This window comes from Stigmatopora argus, chromosome 11 (assembly GCF_051989625.1).
Source record: "Stigmatopora argus isolate UIUO_Sarg chromosome 11, RoL_Sarg_1.0, whole genome shotgun sequence".
Taxonomy (NCBI): Eukaryota; Metazoa; Chordata; class Actinopteri; order Syngnathiformes; family Syngnathidae; genus Stigmatopora; species Stigmatopora argus.
In genome coordinates, this window is record NC_135397.1 from 2,190,592 (window position 1) to 2,213,282 (window position 22,691).

At 37.9% G+C, this 22,691-nt stretch overlaps 1 protein-coding gene across 3 annotated transcripts in view; it reads left to right on the forward strand.

Annotated features, from left to right (window-relative positions):
* Positions 1 to 22,691, forward strand: part of grid1a (glutamate receptor, ionotropic, delta 1a) — a 213,864-nt gene that overhangs the window by 118,217 nt on the left and 72,956 nt on the right. For 2 of the 3 annotated variants that reach the window (XM_077613223.1, XM_077613224.1), the window contains exon 4: positions 5,490 to 5,695. In XM_077613223.1, the coding sequence (XP_077469349.1) occupies positions 5,490 to 5,695 (206 nt within the window). Of the gene's footprint in view, positions 1 to 2,437; positions 2,688 to 5,489; positions 5,696 to 22,691 lie in introns of those variants that run through there. The other variant, XM_077613225.1, reaches the window with a different exon arrangement.

Consider the following 22,691-nt stretch of genomic DNA (forward strand, 5'->3'; position numbering starts at 1 on the left):
TCTATTTACATTTTTTTAATCAGTTAAGAGGGTAAATATTAAATGTCATATTTTTAAACCTTTTTTATTAAAAAGGAAAAGAATAAATATTGCGTTTTAAAAATCTGTAATTTTCAGTTTGTTATAGATCTAAAACAATGTTTATTTGAGCTTTTTATTATTATTAAGGGAAAAATATTTTAATCATTTGTTTTTCATTTCAAAAGGAAACAAAATATATTTAAATGATGCTAAATACTAAAGTAGAAAACAGAAAATATTTTAGATATTTATTATTACATTTTAAAAACATCTTTTTAAACTAAAACAAACAAACAGACAAAAATACAAATTTAGATTTCAAAATTATTGATTTTTAAAAAGGGGAAACCCATAAAATATTCCCTCCACATCTCTAATCTTCATCTGAATTTAAAAAATTGGCACTCATGATTTACTTTCTCGGACCACACAAGACGACGCGACGAGCCAGATTTAGCCCCCGGGCCACCATTTTGACACCAATGGCATAAAATTTGATACTAGTCACATAATAATCCAGAAGCCAATTACTTGGTAACTGAGCGCCAAATTGCCAGTGACTTGAATCCAAACCCCATTTCCTTTTCTAAAATGAATTGCTTCTTCTTCGTGAGGTATAAAGGTCCTTTTGAGGATGCCAAACATTTCAATGGGACAAAAGTGCAATAAATAAATGATTAAATAAGCTTTACTTCATTCATTTTTCCATAACGCTCCTAAAAATCCACAATCCAGCAGGGGGCAAACACTTTCTCCCATCATTTATGCCACCACGTACACAGTTCCCAACTCTTAATGAAGTGTAATTCGGCGTCGCGGTGATGAAGTGCAGCTCGCGTACGCTTCACAGTTCACGCTTGCTTTTTTTTTAAATGCTCGGTGCTCAACAAATACCCAACCCCGGGGTGCACAAAACTCATTTGCATGAGACAGAACATCCCACTCCTTGGAAATTACAGTCTCGATGGCGGGGGGGATTACATAAGAGCCAGATATGATGCCAGTTTTCCCACTTGTGAAGATGGCGTTTAAAAAAAATAGATTTACAGTATCTTACACGGGATGAAACGACGATTTTTGTTCTCGCCATCACTTAAACAGACTCATCTTTTTGTTGAGTAAACACGGGCTTACAGCGTCGCCATTTGGCGGGCTTTTCCGCTCGGGTGGTGACGGAGCTTGACAGCTCGGGAAAAAGCTGTGAGCCCTTTCATCATGATACGCTCATCGCCGGAGCGACGCCGTCCGAGGGGGAACGCTTAAGGCGGTGGCGGAATAAACGCCGGGAAACGTTGTTATGGGGACTTGGAGCTCACACGAGTGAAAACTGAGTTTAAAACAAATCCAGATCTAAAAATATAGAAGAAAATCTGCCTTTTTGACGCTAACGGTCAGAGAGTTGACGCTTAGGTGGTCGTGGGACCGACCTGTTGTGGTCTTGGATTTGATTGGATTACGTTAGTTGTCCCTTCACTGGCTGTCCAAGTTGTTGACATGAAAACGGATCGAGCAGACTGTAGCAATGACCTCATCTGTAACAGTTTATTCAGAATTTAATTTTCAACTATTTCGCCTCTTAACCCAGTAGAAACTTTGTATTGAATGCCTGCAGTAAACTGGCTCGAATATAGTTGCTGTTTCCAGGGAGATATAAAAATATAGTCGCTTTTTGGGAGGGCTATTGTTTACTTTATCAAGAACCATAAGCAAAACAAACGTTAAATTAACAATAGTCAAATGGAGAATTGAATGCCTTTGTCATAATACATTATACTTTTTTATGTTGTTGACTACTACTTAAATGTATCTATTATTTATTTATTATTTATCTATTATTTATTTATTCATTATCCATTATTTATTATTTATTTATTCATTATCCATTATTTATTATTGATTTATTTATTCATTTATTTATTATTTATTTATTTTTTATTCATGTATTTATTATTTATTTATTATTTATTCATTATTTATTTATTATGTGTTTATTATTTATTATTATTATTTATTTATTATGTATTTATTTTATTTATTAGTATTTATTATTGATTGATTATTTACTTGTATGTTTGTTTGTTGTTGTTATTCATGCACATTGTGCTAAAAATAGAAGCATTCAGTTCAATAATGAGATTTAAAGCTTCACTATGAAGTGCACGAATAAATAAGTAGCAGGCTAAATAGGCATCTGTTAACAAAAAAGTTTTTAAGATAAATATAGCCTAAAAAAAATTAAGAGGCTGCTGGTCAAAGAAATGAAAGAAAATATTAAGTATTAGTTCAGGCCAGCCAAACAAGGGGAAAAAAAGCACAGCTTGTAGTCCAGTTCACTTATTATTCCTGGTTTTGGTCCCACCCTATCCAACACAGAACCAATCAGGTTCCTGTTGAAAAAACAGCAGCTGGGTGCCATCAACTGATTACAGTTGTAGCAAGACACCATGACGGTGAAAATGTGTTGTTTTGTTTGTTTGAAATGAAATCCTGCAGCTAAAATGGCCCTTTTTTGCTATAGTTTGGAAACCCCCTGTTTCAGAGACTGTAAATAAAATAAACCCGCTCATAAAACCAGGTCCTCCCTGAACTTGATCTCAGGGGAGGTAATAATGCTGAAGGAGCACTTGTAAAATTTGGAGATATGATCATTGAGGAAAACAATGCAGGTGCGTATAATGGTCACTTGTCATGTCATATTTAACTTAAACAGAGTGTCCTCTTTGTAGAAGCTTTTTTTCTTCTTTTTTTATAACCGGAACCCGTGGAGTTATCACAATGTATTACTATGATGAATAATTTTGCTGCCAGAACTTATTCATTTCAGTCACCTCGTGCGGCCAGAGGGAATGGTGATTGGATTATAAATCATGTTTGTGCTTTGTCAAAAAAATTGTCCTAGCTAATGTCCATTCATATTTAAAGAATCACTGTGGAAGGTGGCTATTTCAATTTTCTAGAGTTGACAAATGATTTTTATGTCATGTTTTTGCACATTGAAAAGTTTCATCAAGCAGCAACCGTTATTATTCATACCGCTTTAAATTTAAATTGCAATATGACATAAGTGAGCTTTACTGTTTATTGAAAAAGACAATATGCTTTGGTAGGTTGCTTGGTCATGTACGCTTGATGACAATGACTCACCGTTATGTTGTTTTTCGGTCTCGACATCGGGTATGGAAAAAAAACCTTTTAAGATAATTTTCATAGCCCGCCCCAAGCAGCTAAAACTCCAACTTAATTAGAAGAGCCGCACTCCCGCTGTTTAATGTTATGGATTTTCCTGTGATTGTATTTCTGTGAATATTGTCATGCAACAGAGCTTTTTTTCCTGTTGCCTGTTTGCACTACTAAAACATAAAAAGGCATCACAGTGCCTGGAAATGGAATGCGTATGTTTTGTTTTGCAAAACAAGCATACTTATTGTAGCGCTAAAATCCAAGTGCAGTTTTTAATTAAAAAAATAACATCCAACTGCTCATCTTCTGTTTAAAGAAGCTTGATAAACATTTCAAGGCTAGAGAAGACAAATTACAGGCAAATTACCAATTTTACAGTTTATTATCATCTGAATTTGACCTGATTGAGCAAAAACAAGTCACAAAAGTCATTGAATTGACCAAAAAACATTCTGTGAAATATTTTTATTTTTTACAGCTCTTTAAAATCTTTAATGGTCACTTGTCATGTCATATTTAATTATTTACGGCCACGTGATGCAAGCTTGTGTCTGATTGGTATAACGGAGTCATGTGATTATTATTGTTGTCATGTCTTATTGACCAAACTGTATAACCACTGTATCTCTAGTAAAAGTAAAAAGTATTTGGGAAAACTATTCTTACAAGTACGTGCTTCGCCGAAAGCTAAATGTAATATAATATAAATATAAAATTCATTTGACATGTTTGCAATTTAGTGGAGACTTTAAACTTTGGTCTTGAGAGTGGGAATTTTACTACAATTAATAGAAGGTATAAAAAAAATTAAATTAGGTGACCCTTTGGGAGTCACTCCTAAAAATATAGTAAACTGTTAATGGCATCCTTCATTATGCAGCGTTTACATTTGATTTTAATATGACTTTCTTAAGAGAGGCACAGTGAACTCTCCTAAAAAAAATAAATGAAAGCGAAGCCGTTGTGGGAGGGAGAAAATTACATTTCTCGCTGAAATTTTAAACGCTTCACTGCGGGGACGCCATCTGCAAAGAGAAGAGCGGTCGGGATTTATCTGCCGACCTTTGAAATTATGAATAGCTATCTTATTGATTCACTTTTGAAAATGAGAACAAAAGACATTTAATGTGTAAAAGTAGCAGCGGTCGACAAGATGGGAAAAGGATGGTGGAGCCTAGTAAAAAATAAAAAAAAATGGAGCGGGAGGCTCATATTCAGCAGTAAATGTTTAATACTCCGTACAGTATTGTGTGAGTACTCATAACTAGAATGTCATACAGTACATTAGAGACCAGTTGAGGTTGGAGAAGGAAGTTTAATTCCGTCTTCTGATGATAACATCGTTCTGAGATGAAAAAATATGCCTTTTCATGACATAGAATTTTTTTTTTTTTTATCTCCGACTATGCGAGGGGTCCAATTTTACAAAATTCTTTTTAACTAAAAAATGGATCACAAAATTGCAATGATTGATTTAAAAAGTCTGGATGTATAATGCACAACTATAATCTTAATTTGAATATGATGCTAAAACTGAAAGTCGGCAGTCATGATTTACTTTCTCGGGCCGCGCAAAATGATGCGGGGGCCAGATTTAGCCCCCGGGCCGCTACTTTGACACTGTGCTCCAGTTTTAAATATGAGAATAAATTTGGGTGAATAGTATGGAAGAAAAACATCTGTATTAACTGATCATTTTTTAAAGTGTAAGAATTTCCATGCTACAAAAAAAATCCCAGTTAGAAATTCCAATTTGTGTGGCACTGATTGATTAATAATTACAATTTTTAGGGCATTTCAGGAAAAAAATATATTGAAACAATATCAAGGGAAACAAAAAAGTTATACTTTGACCTTTTCAGTGTGGCCCTAATAGTCCACTTTTGTGTGAGTTTGTAATAAAAGGGAAAATATTGCACCACTTATGAAGTCTCAATTGATGAATCAACAGTGGTTTACACTGTTTTTTTTGCAGGTAACGTGTAGAGTGGTGGGCACATTTGCTTCACAGTAATGGGGGTGTGGGTTTGATTCCAGGCACTTTCTCCACAATTTGTCCAAGTTTTATTTTTTTAGTCTACTTTAAACGTGCTGTCCGGTGGGATTGAAACTGTCCCATTCTGTCAAGGTCACGTCTTCGTACTACCGACTTCATCCACACTCGGACTGCTGTGAATACATTTTGAGAGTTAATGGTCCGTCACGTTTGACCATCCTGTCCTGCTTTGTCCTATCGCGACCGGGAATATCATTTGAGCTGACCGTTATGCTTTTGTTTTCCCCGCCAGATATCCGCGGTCTGCAGACTTTCATGGACCAGGCCTCCCGACTGGGGCTGGATGTCTCCCTGCAGAGGGTGGACCGCAACGTAAGCCGGGTTTTCAGCGACCTCTTTAGCACGTTGCGCACCGAGGAACTCAACCGTTACCGGGACACTCTGCGGCGGGCAGTGCTGCTCATGAGCCCCCGAGGAGCGCAGGTGTTCATCGACCAGGTAATTTGATTTATTTATTTTTTTGGCATGAAAAGGCCAGTGCTAAGTAAAAAATAAAATCTGTTCCGATATGAGCTATTTTAGACCATGATGCCCATTGCCAGGATAAAATACATTTAAATTTATTTGCTGAAAAATTGTACAAAATAATACAAATATGACAGCCCCCCTTCCACTTTTTCATTGATAATGAACTGATCTGCCACAAATGTTAAAGTAATGCAACAACATAAACAACAATATAACTCCGTACCCTTGCAAAATTGTTAACATATCAATTTTTTGAGTAACTATCCTCTGTCTCATATAATTAATAATGGATGAATGATAATTGATATTGGGATGATTGTTATGTGTGCTGTTTGAAACATGTTGCTACTTTCAATTGTCTTTTATGCATTACTCAGTGTGGCTAATTGGCTAACTATTGAGAGATAGATGAGGACATCTTGGGATAGATTGGTGGTACTGCTATGGCATAGGAATCCCAATAATATAGCAAGGGAGAAGATTGAAAATGTAGAAAAGTAGTGCAGTAGGTACAACAAACAGAAACGTTGATCTCGCATCCGTTTTTTTTGTATTGACTGTAAAGCAGAAGTAAAGGGAGAGGAAGCAGCGTTGGAAAAACCTTTGGAATTGAGCGTAACTACCTGCAAAGGCAAGCTTCGTTAAATGGCTGAATTTCCATTTCAATTCATTTGCCTTTGGCTGATCCGTGCCCGTGTTTTCCTTCCAAAGTGTCTGCCGCGCAAGCTGTTGACTGGCAGAGTTTTGTCGCTGTCAGGGTTGAGAGAATTAACATCAAATCCACTTTGTCCCGTGGGAAATATAGTGCTCTAAAATACTTGTAAATCCAAAGCTTAACTTTTGTCATGGGAAAAATATGACACAATGTGCCTATTTGCTAACTTTGTTATTACTTGCATAGCAGATCATTTACCTTTTATTTCTATCCTACTTACAACAATACAAAGTCACTTGGACACAACACACACGCACATTTGTGTTGCTTGTGGACATCAGTTTATTATTTTTTTTGAAGATTTCTTATTTGATGCTTTGGTTTCGGGAGCCAACTCAGAATACAAAAAAAGTCCCGGCATATGGATTTACATGCAAGATATGTTTGTGAAACATGCTAAGGTCATGTCTAGCAGATATGGCATTTTTATGGATCTTTTAGGCAAGTAAAATGGAAATTTATTGTTATTATATGGAGTGTTTTGGATTTCGGATATTTTCAGCAGCAATAACGACAAAAAAATGATCTGGTCAAATTTAATCTCTTCTCTAAATTGAATTGAATGCTTTTATTGTCGTTATAAAAAGTATCATGAGATTTAAAGCTTAAAAAATAATAAATAAATAAGTAGTCAACATTAAGTACCGTATTTTCACAACTATGAGGCGCACCGCATTATAAGACGCACCCTCAATGAATGACACATTTTATTTATTTTTTCCATATTTAAAGCACTGGATTTTGATTATAATATTATTATAAGGTGCCCTGTCTATTTTGGGGAAAATGTAAGACTTTTAAGTGCGCCTTACAGTCGTGAAAATACGTAGTTTGCACAAATAACAACAACAAAGAAACAGACAAATAAATCATCAATAAATAATAAATAAATAAATAAGTAGTCAACAGCATAAATAAGTCAGTAAGTGCATAAATAACAAAAAACAAACAAACAGATAAATTCCTGAGACTTGTAGGATTTGTGTTGATGACTCGATGAGAAAATGATGACTTATTTTTGTCACAAAAGTGAGCCTATAGTAGTTAGTTTGAAAAAAATGCTCTTATTAATCTCACTCCATGAAATATGGAAGTGAGGCTTTTACAAAGACATCACTTAGCGTGTGACCACATGCAGTCCTTTAATTAATGACATGTCTTTCAGCTTTTGCTTGCACTTTGAGCCATAAAATCGTCTTTCCTCTTTTTTTATGGCTCACCCAAAGTTGCGCTTTCCATTATTTAGCTTCCTCTTATAATTCATGGGTTGCCGTCACGTTCCGGCGCCGACTCCCGGACAATTTTGAATTATTCCTTACTTTGATAATCAATCTAAATTTCATTAATACCTGTTGTCAGAGAGCTCACCTGAGACGCTGATGGATGTCGTGATGAGGATAAACTATGGGAATATTTGAGTGAGGAATGACAATCATTTTGATGATGCCTAGAGCACCTTTTTTTATCTCAAATTAATTACAGATGACCCACAATGACAGCTTCAAGGCAAATATTGGGGAAATGTTAGTTTTTTTATTACTTGGGTTCTATTCAAACAGTTTGGTCTCCTGTGCCTGCCTGCCCATAAAAGAGGGAATTTAAAATACCCAGGTTAATTATTTATGGAAATGTGTCTTTTAGTTTTGGGGAAGAGGCAAGACCTTTATACAAGGAGAAATAAATACGGTAATTTTAGCATTATAGATGATTTTCAGTCACAATTGTCAAAAATAGGGTGGGAAACGGTCAGAATTGTTGAATGATGAAGATTATTTGAGTTATTGGTCAAGCCATAGTACAGTTTGGGGATAGTTCTGCCTCCAGATATAAGATATTAAAAACTTTCTCATATTTTATGATGTAAAATTTTATCAAATCTTTAGTCATTTAAGGAAGACAAAAATTTGTCATTTTCTGAGTGTCCGATTTTGGTGGAATGGCTCGTGTAAGGTCTCATGTCATGTATAATTACATTATAATTCCATGTAACATGTCACTTTTTACTTCTTTGTTGACTACGTATTTGCATTTGGGTTTAGTTCGCTTTTATTTTATTTATTTTTTAACGCTCTAGGCCTGAAAAGCATTACCGATGGTAATCGTTTTCTCACTTGCCTTACATGGCTAAACAAAGATTCCATGAAATAGACATAATAGCACATTTGTATTCATTGCGTCTTTGCACCTAATCCTTGTCAAGTTCACTCTTCTATATCCCACGATGCCTCTCGCTTACGAATGTCACATTTTCGCCAAGGACGACTTTGTCCCAAACCCTTGCTAACGACAATTTCCAACGCTTAGCCCTCACGATTAGCAAGATATCGCCCTTCTTCTCAGCATCCTCTTTTTTGTTCTCGTGACGCTCCGACGCCTGTCATGTTTCCATGCACGGAATCCTCACTTTTTTTTGGGTCCGACTGCAGCCAGGCAGCCAGACGTACACTTGCCACATCGCCTTTCTTCTCACATTGGCCGTGAGTGGGTGCGGCGTCTGGTGTCAGCTCAGCCTTGCCTCCCTCCTTGACACCTGACGCCTCTCCGCACCCCTCATGCGAGGCGACCTCTCTGCCGAGTCACGCCAGCCTCTCCCGCGGGCCGCCAAGTGCCATTTTCAAGCTGCGCCCAAGCATCCTTGGCATATATTAGCCCGTTTTTTTTTAAAGCGCTTAGCACTTCTAAAGCGTGAAAAAAGAACAACAAAAAACATGGCAGGTTTCATGTGATACCAAAGTCACTCTCCAATTAGCATGCAAGTGAATTGCTTCGAGGAATAGATCTTTTAGGCATGTAAAATGGTAATTTATTGTTGTTATTATTATATGGAGTGTTTTGCCTCTCGGATATTTTCAGCAGAAATAATGACAAAAAAAATATGATCTGGTCAGCTATTCTCTAAATTGTATTGAATTGACTGCTTTTATTGTCATTATAAAAAGTATAATGAGATTTTAAGCTTCACGACCACATGCACAACTAACAAAAGACAAAAAAAAACATTAAATAATAATAAATAAGTAGTCAACATAAGTAGTCTGCACATATAACAACAACAAAGAAACAGACAAATAATCAATAAATAAGTACTCAACATAATAAGTATTCCTCACAAATAACAACAAAGAAACAGACAAATAAGTAATCAATAAATAAGTACTCAACATAATAAGTATTCTGCACAAATAACAACAACAAAGAAACAGACAAATAAATAATCAATAAATAAGTAGTCAACAACATAAATACGTCAGTAAGTGCATAAATAACAAAAAAAACTAATAAATGATCAATAAATGATTAATAATAAATACAAAATAAATGTAAGTATTCTGCACATATAACAACAACAAAGAAACAGACAAATAAATAATCCATAAATAATAATAAATAAGTACTCAACATAATAAGTATTCTGCACAAATTACAACAACAAAGAAACAGAGAAATAAATAATCAATAAATAATAAATAAGTAGTCAACAACATAAATATGTCAGTAAGTGCATAAATAACTAAAAAACATAAATGATCAATAAATGATTAATAATAAATACAAAATAAATTAAACAACATAAGTAGTAGTCAACATATATGGAGTTGAATAGCAAACAATATAATACTAAATAGATTAATACCATGTGAATACAAACTATTTGTTATATATAAAATTATTAAGAAGTAGGTTTTAAAGAGACAATTTGTGCTGAGGGATAAAAAGGCTTCTCATTGGGAAGAAATCCAATTAATGAGTTTTGACAAGTCTAGGCCCTGTCAGGCATGTCATACATAAGCAATAAAAAGTATACACTATATAGTTTGAAAGATAATTATACACTTCTACCACCGCGACAGTCAAAAACATCACTTTTTTCTCAGGGCAGCAGTAAAAGTCGACATGAGGCTTCTTTTTTGAATGCCGACTAAGTCAAGACGCATTGTTGTGTGTCATTATTGCGCTTTTTAAATGTCATTCAAATAAAAATCTATGACTCATAGGTGTTTGCTCAAAAGCAAATACTGCTTCTGTTTACTATCGTGACAAATATTTTAGTACAGTTTTTTTAATGGCATAAATTAAGTCAATTCCAGTCAGTCCATATCTCTTCGTTTCACTCCAGTCAGACTCAACATTGCAACATGAAATATAAATGCTATCCAATTCGTTACATTTCTGGACATATTTTTACATTACGTGAACTAGAAGTTGCTTGCTTTTGCTGACTTTGCCTGTTGCTGACGAAAGGTTGACAAAAAAAATTGTGGTGACCAGCTATGACGGACGGTTTAACGTTGGTCTGAACGTAGCTTCTGCGTACCGATCTGATCCACATTTTTCCAATCTTTTTCTGACGTCAAACTTGATTTCCACGCCAAATGAATCTCAGGGGACCAAAATGTGAAAAAAATAGGTTGAAAAAGGCAAAGTTCATCCCGGCACACAAACAAAAACTACAGTGGTACCTCTACATACGAGCAGCTCTACCTACGAGATGCTCGAGATACGAGGAAAATTTTGAGCAAATAATTCGCTCTAGATACGAGAAAAAATTCGATATGCGAAAAAGCCAGGTGGCCATGACATGAGAGGCTGTTTATCATTGTCTTTTTTTGCCGCATCTCTTTCGTGTATAACAGATATCTACGTGCACTGAACGATTTCTTCACACGAGTTTCTCCTACACATGGACTAGAAAATGCACAACGCGCATGCGTGGGCAAAAAGAGGGCTTTCTGGGTAATGAAGTATACTCGTGCACACAACACCGATAGCCAATGGCACCCTTTCTCAGAATAAAACTTCATTAACCACAATCAATACGTGGGTAGGCTGAGCTGTTGCATTTTTTCAGTTCTGTTTTTCCTTCCGTAGCCTGTTAGCTCCCACGATCGCTCATTCAAGACTACTTCTCGTTGGCAAGTGGTCGTGCGTTATCCTATTGTGAGGACATTTGTGTGCATCATTTTCGGTATATTTTGAAGGGAATACAACAGCAAACAGCCCATCGATAGCGAACGTGAGGGTGGAGGCGTGGCAAACCGCTAACCAGGAAAACGAAGGTAACAAAAGATTAAGACAAAACTAGAATTCAGTTTTGTGTAAAGTTACATTAAACGTATGTTTGAGTGTGTCTGTATATATTAATCCAAGTTCATTTAAATTTGTTTTTTCGGTTTCGAGTGCGTTGCGGTGGATTCAATGGTAAACGTTCGCTTGAGTTACGAGAAGATCGAGCTCAGTCCCGGAACGAATTAAGATCGTATGTAGAGGTACCACTGTATACATAAGCTAAGAAGAAACCAAATGGTGAGGCACGGGGGCGTCGTAAAGTTGAAAACGTCGTAGGTGGAGGACCTTTTAACCCAAGGACTTTCCTGTATAGAATGCTTTCTACTTGACCACTGCTGCTTTTTTTTACTTCTTGCTTTTATTGAGCAGCGCAGCCGCCGCTCGTTTTTCAATCTGTGACTTTATGGACCATCTTGGCCAACTGGGCCCGCCGTCGTCCCAACCGTATTTCTCTTAAAGGGAATGAGACATGCAATCACTAAGAAAATATTAGACTGTACCGATTGTAAACTCTTTTAGCGGGCTCTTCGGTACAACAATGTTGCACCAGCATTTATCCACTTGCCCCGCTTATTAAAATAAATTCTGAGTGGGTCCAATAAGTCTGCCCTGATGGTTAGAAATAAACAAGAATAGAATTCCCTGAATTGGTTTCCAGCCAATCACAGAGCACGAGGAGGCACAAAACAATGTCGATGAACACACAAACATTTAAAAAAGCATATCTTAGTTCCACTGCTAATTTAAAATGCGTTTTCTTGTTGGCGTGAACAGCAGATAGCATTTTGTAAAGAGCTTTATTTACTTTTCTTACGATGCAGACGTTCTGTAGTCACAAAACACTCTGAGCAGCCCCATGACAGTAACGAAATAAAATTGTCTAGCATAAATGTTTTCCTTTAAAAGTGAAACAAACGGATGTTAAACTGAAGTAGAAATTTAAAAAGAAAAACGATTTTTCTGTGTCGCATTGTGACATTTATGTATTTATTTCCCCAACCCTGACCGGGTCTTTACTTTTATCTTGCCCGCCCAGCTGTTTGTAAGCAGCGATGCAGCTTTCCTGTTGTTGCATCTTCCAGACGGTGCTTTCTGAAGTCGTTAATTAAATCTTCAAAGTCTAGCCACATCACCTAATTGGTTAAGAAGAGACACGGCTAATGCGAATGTCGGCATTTTGACATTAATTCAGTGGTCATATTTATTATTGATTTCAGTCCCTCACAATGCAACCGTGGATTCCAGATATTTTCTGTCAGATTTTTCTCTTTCTAAATTGTCTTAACAACAGAACACTACGCAAAAAACAGCATTCATTCGGTCAAGACACCATGCTCCCTGCCCTTTGTCCTGTATAGAACTACAAAAGTAGCAAAAGCAGTATCCTAACACAGAATCAGGAGCAACGTTGCGTTCCGTATCTTGCTCAAGGATACTCGGCGGGGAATTGAATCCGCACCCTCTTGGTCGGGGTACGACGACTCTAACCCTTCGCCACCAAACCCCAAAGAGAAAGAAACAGTTACAGGAAATAGTGATACAAAACTAGTGTTGAATATATATGCTACCTCCTGGAGGTAGCATTGTTGTCTCGATAGGGCAACTCTGACCAAAGGAGATACCATATAGGTATGGTATTGCTAGCCACTGGAAGAGGGAAGATAGATCAGATAAGAGTGTGATCGGGTAAGGAAACACCTTCCCAGACAATTTTAGTATTATGTGTAATGGGAGAAGGCATTATTAGCAGAAATAACCTTTGAGTTGACGTTGTAAGTCTTGCACTAGTCCTGGCACCAACAGTTTTGTGTCCAGTGCCACCTAGTCATACATGTACCCATTTAAAGTGTTAGTCATGCGGAGAACGAAACTGCTGTGTGGGAGTCGCCATTGGAGCAATGCAAAACCAATATAAAGTCATCAAAATATAGTACTTAAATATTGCTGTACTCTGATTACCGTGCTGACTAGCGGCCAGACTGCATTTTTAAAGGATGCATCCCCCAACCTTATCTGAATCTCTGACAGCGCAGAGTCGTCCATCAGTGTAAAAAAGCCAGCTGAGTCAGCCCAGCGGAGAACATGGTTCCTAGGACTTTATTAGACCCCCGCGAAAGTCCGGCCGGCTAAAAGGTGGAGTTTATCTCTCCGACCGTCTGCCTCCCGTTGCTCCCTCCTGCCGTAATGGCCACACCTCTGGACTCTGGCACTTTCCGCCGCTGCACCCCAATTCCATTTCCCTCCCAATAACAGCATGACAAATAGCAGCTGCCAGAAGATGATCTATCATTGTCCTACATCTCATCCTCTTCGGGCCCACGTGCCCCCTCACTATCCGCCTCTTTCATTGTTTCTCTTTCCCCTTCTGTCCTCTTTACAGGACATTTCCTCTGACTAAGACCCCCCACCACCTCCCTTCTCCACATCCTAATGGCTCCCTCTCTCTCCCTTTACTATCTTTCTGCCCTTGTCTTTACTCTTCGTTAACCTCGCCCCGTTTTTGTCATCGTCTCCATTTCTCTTTAGCTCTTCTGTGATATTCCCCTCGCGTGGGTTAAGCCGTGTTCCGGCGCCTCGCAGCTCTTAAAACATACACGAGTACATCGTGACGTCATAAACGAGTGCACTCTGAGTGAACACCAGCTTGTCCCAGTTGCGTTGCTTTTAGTACCGTAGAAATGTTAGGAGCATCTGTATGATTTTGCCAGTGACAAACTTTTGGAAACCGTGAGGGATGAAGCTCTCAAAGTTCTCGCTCACTTTGTTCTTCTTCTTAATGAGGACACTAAGACTGCGACTCCGTTCTTTGTGAATTTATGACACAAAATTTTTTGGTTAGCATTCTATAGGTTGGCACTGTCCTTGCTTTCTATCTATTTAAATCGTGCATATTTGCTTCTCTAATGACGAATTTTTCCCCCCAAATAATATCTGAAAGTTTTTGGGCAGGAGATAAATTTTCCAGGACCATCAAACTAACAGAATCATTATCAATATAAACAGTTTTATATTGTTTCCAATCATATATTTTTAAGCCGCATCCCCTGGCCCCATCTGTCCGTCTTAAACATTAAATTAATCCTTGTAATACAAAGTTTGTACACGGCTTCTTTAGCTGAATTTGATCACATCCAACATTTTAAGGTATTTTTCTTGTGAGCTGATCATTTAAAAAAAAAAAACCTAGGATGATAGGTTGCATAGATTGCGGAGAAATGGAGAAAATACGCTTCTATTTTTTGGGGAGGTGACGAATATTTGTATGAATAGGTTTGGTAAACTGTGACAATGACATCTAAGTATAACCAAATGTCTTTTCCCCGGCGGCAGGAGATTAGAATAATCAAGAGATATTGTTTTGTACCCAAAGTCTGGTGTTAAGCCGGCGAGCTTTTAAACATGATGGATGGCGCTTGTGCGCTCGACAATGAATAACGCTCTCAAAGTTAAAGAGCTTTTGCATAAATAATTTGCCTTTTGTGTTATTTGCACTCGGGGTTTCAGAACACAAAAGGAGACCATTTGTGTTCTCATCAGTTATTTTGGCCAAATAACAAGCTGAGAATGGCAATGAGAAACACCTCCATGATGGCTGTCATTATGGTCATTTATATCAGAGAGCCCACTGATATTTTGGAATTGCCTCCTGAACTGAGTCCAACCCACGCTCGGAAAGATAATGTCATTGCTACGACTCATGAAGTAGTAGTACTCTCACATTTTAGATAGCCCAAATAAATTAATTAATGGAAGGTGATCTGATTGATGTTCCTCTTAATAATGATACAATAGATTTGAGTGAATACTGAACCCTTTGTAATAGGTTTATTATTACGTATACTTTAATCAAATCAGAGAGACGTCATTGACATAATCTAGCTACAAACTTGCAAGGAGAATCCACCGTGACTCGTCCTCGTCCCAGATGATTCTGAAGAAACGGCATCCTCCTGTCAATTTAGTCGGCGCATAATCAAGACACTTAAGGTATTCTGATTCAAACAAGTGCATAAGCTAACCGAATAACACCATTAAGGTCAAAAAACAACTGCCACAACAATTTCATATCAGGTCGGAAACCAAAAACCCCCTGCGTAAGAATTTGCACAAGTAAGCAAACAATTTCATAAAAGGTAAAGAGAGCGACAGTATTTTTTAAACAATATGCCAGTATTTTCGGAAGTTGATTTGATTATCGCCATCTGCCGGAATCCAAGTCAAAGCAATTTAAGAGTCCTTCGTAGATCTTCATTGCTAACTTAGATCAACAATCCTTGGCCTGGAATGTGGTGTCAATAGTCCTGAAAACAATTAAATGGGCTCGAAAACAGCTGTGGGGGGAAGTGTCCTCGAGCTTGCTCGGTCCCAACTTGAAATATAGCTTCATTACCTATTAATGATTAATGAACTTATAATAACATCCCAGAATAACCCCAACAATTTGTCTTTCTTCTGCTTGTTTGCCCATTGCCATTTTTCTGTAATATTCATTAGTGAGGCGGCGTGGTGGAATCCCAGCTGGGTTCCCGTGTGGAGTTTGCATGTTCTCCCCAGGCTCGTTTGGGTTTTTTTGTCCAGGTACTCCCAAAAAACTTGGTAGGCTAGCAAGTTGAACACTCTAAATTTCCCCTAGCTATGAGTGATTGGTCATCAATCTTCTTGTACCCTGCGATTGGCTGGCTGCCAGTTCATTGTGCTCTTAGTTGGCTGGGATAGGCTGCAGCACCCCTGGTATGGATGGGCAGTGCGGAAAATGTATGAATGAATTCAATAATGACACCTGTAGGAGCCAAGTGGTACGTTCAATTATCCATTGTTTTCTATAAAACAAAGTTCTTTGAAAGTTAAAGTCTTTAAATGTCATTATACTTGTAAAATGACAATAAAAGCAATTCAATTCAATTTGGAATGAGCTAGACAAATGTGAAAATTCTACACAGGATTCAAACTCCAGTCTCTTCTAAGCATGAGTCCACTGTTTCAAACCTCCTAAGCAACTGCCCTCTGATGCTTTTTAGGTTAATTTAACACGTTTTCCGACCATTTTCGGATCAGTTCCACTTAATTAGACAATAGTGATTTTGTCCAAGGAGGCACCAAACATTAAAGGAGATGGAGGAGGATTTTTTTTTGCCTTTTCGTTTACTAGGCTAAGTAGTTTGAGTTTCTGGGATGACCTGGATTGAGAGAGCCCCAGGAATCTGGATCCAGAAAAGCTGTTTATGACCAAATACATACATTAAAATACAGTTGCATGCATAATGCGGAGCCGGTGAAACGAAAAGCAGCACTGTGCATTATGATGAATTATTTTTGCAATCATTCAGTCAGTACACATAATATTTAAAGAAGGGCCAGAGAGAATGATTCATTATTGCTCTTTTTTGGTGGAGGTATGCCCTTCACAAGTGCTTGTATTCTGATTCTCCAGCCAGTGGGTTCATTATTTTGACTTTGTGCATGAAGTGGCCACTTCGTCTTCTCTTTGTTGGTTCTTGTTAAATTAGAATATCTTAAAAGAGTCCCTTTACAAACATTTACGGCCTCGGCGCGGTGCATATTTGTCTCCCTGCAGCATCACATGACATGCAATTATACCCGAGCCACAATGCTGTCAGGGAGCCGAAGCCCCCAGAATGTGTTTCCCTATTTTCAGATGCTGTCTAAAAATATAAAGGGAGTTATGGCGGTAATTGCAAATCCAACCACTCGGAAAAAAACACTTCTTTTTTTTATTATTATTGTTTTTCTGCAGACTAAACCACAATGTACACGAATGTTCTTGATACAATGTTCAATTAGTATGTAGCAGCCATATATAAATGTGGGTTTGATGTTTACCCTCTTGATCGTGCATTGCGGTGTAGTACAAATAATTATTCGCCACATGCGTGTGCATAAAAGTGTATATTAGTATAATTTATTGGCATATTGATTGAAATAAAACGTACACTATAGGCGTACATTAGTACTATTTGTGGAAACAAGACTTTAGGTCGTAAACGGGCTGGTGTGAACGCGGCTTATACGTGAAGTGGGTGGTTCTTATGCGTGCTTGTAAGGCTATTCTCTAGATATGGATGGACGGGGTATAACTCGGGAAATAAATATTATTCCTCCTTATTGTCTCCTTAAGAGAAACCACCGTTATCGGGCAATTTCTTCTCTCAACAGCTACTTTTTTAGCTCAAAGCTAACCATACTTAATCGTTCCATTTTAATAGTGATTCAGGCGCAACAAAAAACTCCCACGTGTCCCAGTGAAGGGTGAAAAATGCTAATTTTATCATTCACTTACCAAGAGTGAGTGGAGATGCCCGCTTCGCCATAATCATGGTGGATTATTTCCCAGGTTATTCAATTAGGCTATTCATGCGCCAACACTTGACTCTGAAATGTGTTGTTTTGAGAGGAGCACGCGAACCACGGCGGCCCGCGAGTAGAGCCTTTGTAACGCTATTAACGGCTTTGTTTTGCATGTGGAGTGTTAAGAAGAAATCCCTAACTAAATTTTTACGTAAACCCCATTGGTGTAAATGCTAATGTGTTAATAAGCTCAGTCGGATGTGTTTTAACGTTGTTCTCTGCCAGGAAATTATGCCAAATGTTGATAATTGAGGAAAATTCTGTCGACAGGTGGCTAGTTGGTACATTCACCACCAAAGTTATTGGTTAGGGAGTTGGGGCGTTTTATTTTGGAGGCCTTTCCTCACGTTAAGATAGCTTTTATGTTATGGTCAATTGTCGAACTTTTTTTTTCGTTCTTTGTATATGAAGGCGTTTGCTAACACAATCAAAATTGATCCACTTTTTAAAAAAATGTTGTCAACAGTTTAAGGCTGGCAGAGGTGTCTAAATCCCTACCTCATATTTTTCAGATTACAGAGTGATGAATTTCTTAAACCTAACTTTTACAGGTTTTTTTTTTAACTTGTTTTGATGCGGGAAACCAAGCTAATTCACACTTGGGAAGATTCAAAAAGCCTGAAATACCGCGCCTCTCTGCTGCCGTGTGACAAAATAGATGAGCTAAAACAACAACGACGGCACCGTTGTTGTTTTAGCTAATCTATTTTCAATCAAGGCCAAAGCCGGGATAGAGCATATTTTAGATTAACGTTCACAAAAACATCAGATTCAGCACTGCAGGCATTTCAAGTAGAGTTGTGATTATCCTATATCAAAACTTGCAAATATAAGAACATTGTAGTATACAGGTACACATTGTACTTTGCCCAACATATTATTTTAAACTGTAAACTGCTGTTATGTACTCCAGAGTAGTTTTGGTTTAAGGTCTTGGTCCGACTCGGTCTTCTTCTTACCGATACCAACCGGCATTATGAGAAATGTTGTCTGGTTAGCATAATAACTTTGTTATTTCTTCCTTCCATATTTATTGAATTTCCCAACCTCTGAACATTTTGTCCAATGATTGAGCTAGACTCTATTCACACTTCCTGTACTCTCACACAAATTGTAGTCTTAACCCAACAAGTATGTTTTGGGGTCAACACAAAGCACAATACCTACATTATGAAAAATGGAAAAAAATAGCCATGATCCACGTGCGCTTACGAAAAACTCCGAGATAGCAGACGAGAAAATAATAAAATTCGTTTAGACGTCTGCCAGCTGCACTGCCGGCCATTAAAAAGAAAACATTGGGTGTCTCACCACAGTCAAAATGTGGACAGTCCTGACAGAGTGCACAATGTAATCACAGCTACGAAAGCCAGCAAGTAAAAGAAAAACAAAAAATAGCACAAACATTGTTTGGCATTTCAAATAAGGGCCAACGAGAGTGAAATGTTTTGCTGCCCTTTCGCCTCCCCTAACATATTTCTCCAAACATTCTTGTGCGAGCAGAAATTGTGACAAGAACATCAACACAAACCATACCTCTCGTTCCACTCCATCATTTGACGTTGTTGTCTTTTTTTCCAAATTTGATTTTCTCCATGGCCCACCCATCAATGAAATTCATTAGAACAGATTGTGGTTTCGCATCCCATGTGTGCTCTCAACACTTTAGTCGACGCTTACAATAGCAGAGCGAACAATGGAGTTATTACAGCCTGTCTTCCCACACGGGTTTGTTTATTTAGAAAGTTCATGAACTGTGCTACTCTTGTCACTAAACTAGCAACAACAGTTTTCTAAATATCTCCCAATCCACCACAGTAATGTTATAGTACTGTATTTTCTTGCATATAGGCCTTGTTTGTAACAAAACAAAAAATGATGATTGAATCAAGGGTACGGCTTATACGCGCACAAATTAGATTTGACATGCACGAAACTGCAAGGTGACAAAGACGAAACGCCATAACGCAAGACAATGCGGCCAATATGGTCATTTATTTCAAAATAGAGAAAAGATAAATAGATAAAATGCTAAACAATATATATTTATGAATGAAATTCAAGGGAAAAAATGCATAAAATGTGAAAAAAACTCACTTACTTGTGCCTGCCATTGCTCGCTCAGGGCGCCGCCATCTTACCTAGGGATGACAAACTAGACCACTACGGACATACTTCCTGGTTGTACTGGTCAGGTGACTTCCTTTTTGAAAATGTCTACGTGAAGGCAACACCAATTAGGAATGTGCAATCCAGCAATCGATTTACACAGTATCTCCGAAATACCACGTGTGAGGATTTTTCTTAAGATTTTCCCTTCAAAGTAACACGTTTGTACTCCGTATTAAAACCATGAATATGGATGCGAAAATTGTGAATCACAGGGCGTCTCATATGAGAGAAATTCAACAAATTTAAGGCAAATTTAAGGGTACGGCTTATATGCGGAGACGGTCAATATGTGAGAAAATACGGTAATTCTAGTTGGGAAATAAGCAACGTAAATGTGCTTAAAAACTTGGAGTTGCTTAACATGAAATGTGACATTCCATATTGACTAGTGACTTAATTGCGTCTTGTGTTATGTATCCACTAGACGGAGCTGCATGATTAACAAAAATTGCTCCATGCATAAGTCGCATCGGATTATGAGAAAATGTCCTTTGGATTCGCCTTATACTGCGGAAAATTTAACCAAAAAAGGTTAAATATCATTTTTTTCCACCTTATATCGATCCTCTGTTCAAATGAAAGTGGAAGAATTTCAAGTTGCCCCTTACATCCTTTGATTTTATTACAATTTTTTTTTGAAAGCGGTCCAGTGAGGGTAGAAAAGAGTTTCTGTGGGTGTACCTAGAAAAACGTCGGCTGACTGAACATGAGGAAACTCCTGAGAATAAAGTGCAAGTGTGCTCATGCAAATTCATTACGGCATAATGTGCTTCCACAAAGCCTGATGGAATTCCTTGAGGAAAGAAAAGGAGAACGATTATGGGGCTTCAAGCCGCCCAGCAGTGGGCGGCGTGGGGGTGTAAAGAGATGGATGAAGAAGCGGGTCGTCAGCTGTGTGGGTCGCCCTGTAGAATCTGCGGCGAAACCTTTTTGAAACAGGCCTTTTCAGTCTGCTATTCAAAAAGCAGTAATTGCATCATCTTTCAAGCCCTTTTGCTGCGTCTGACGGAGAGACTGCTCCCATTAATCAACCTAATGGAGAAGTAAGTGATTTGAAAATATAGGCTTTGATCACGCACCCCGCCATCTTCGCTTCGGGCGCTCGTCTCCTCCCGGACGCCGTTATCTTTCTCTTCCCGCAGTCCCAAATGTACAGACAGTCCCCCGCCAAAGATTATCGCTGTATTAAGATTGTGTTAAGCCCCACAAAACTGCGCCTTCGCACAGTCGGCTCGCTCAGATTTGGATTTGATTTGAAGTCCATAGCACAGTGTCAAAAGGCAGGACTTTATAGAATAGTTTCGTTAATGGAACAAGAAGCAAATGCTTAAAGAGTTGCTATTCAAAGCGCCGTATTGATCTGAAGGAGACAGATTACATTTTTAGTCCTCCTCAGGTGTATTGAAATGTCTGCTAAGGCTATATAAAAAGTGTAACCATTACTTGGGGCTACAAGCCGGGCAGGCTAGCAAATTAGATTCCCTCCCGCCAAGACATAAATCACGGCTGTGTGAAAACGTCTTAGCATGTTTGATGCGAGCCCCAAACGGCCTGCCAAGAAAACAGCAAAGCACTTGCATGAGTGCTTTATTTATTCCACTAATTTATTGTCCACAAAAAAAAAGTGCAGGGGTTGTTTATTAGGACTTCATGTCTGGCTGAGCTGGGTTTGCAAGAACCAATGGCTTTAGAGGGGCATCATACGGACCACTTTGCGGACTCTTTTGCGCATAATTTCCCGTAAACCAATTGAATTGAGTGCTGCTTCTTGTCACCTTTCCTGCAGACGGCCTGTTTATCAGAGCTGTTTGGACTTGACGTCAATGGCGTTTCACTCCCACTCGACACACTGCCGCTTTTACTTGTCTTGTGAGAACATGTCCTGTATAAGCAGGACTCATCTGTGAGCTTTAGCTCACCCTTATTTTTCCCACTCTCTGGTTGTTTTTAGCAAGATTCCCCGTGGGTCATTGTGCCCTGCCTATTTAAAATGTAAGAAAACAGTGTATATTGGGTAAATCTCATGTTTACTTGGACTTTTCTACTTATGCCCAAAATGTCAGATTTTCAGTTGCACTTTGTTTTTATTGTGTTAGGAAAATGCTTGGAAATGTATACGTGGTATGCAAGATAAGAGTGGATTTTTCTGGCTAATTTTTAGCATTTTATGAGCAAATGGTGGGTCTTCGGTCGACTTGATTCATGGATACATTTTTCAAAATTTTGATTTCATTTTAATGAGTTGCGTTTACCAAGTGAACAGGCGATAAAATAAAAATCTACAGATAAGAAGGAAATTCTAACAGTTGGGTCCAGCTAGCCATTTTATTAAGTCTAATGGAAAAATATGAGCAAAAACCTTGAGTATAGTCATTGAAATCATCATAGGTTTTCTTGATAGCTTCTTGTTAGCCCACACTGACAGGTTTGACAGCAATTTTAAGTACGGAAAATCTTCAATGTTTATTTTTGTAATGAGTTGATCTTTATTTATGTAGTTAGAACTGAAGTGACATTATCTTGAGAATATTGAGGCAGGCACACTAATAATTACACCATAAGCACATCTTCAGCTTTAATGAAGATAATTTTGAAGAATATCCATAATACTGACATCTATCATCAGGAAATAAAAACGTTTGAAAG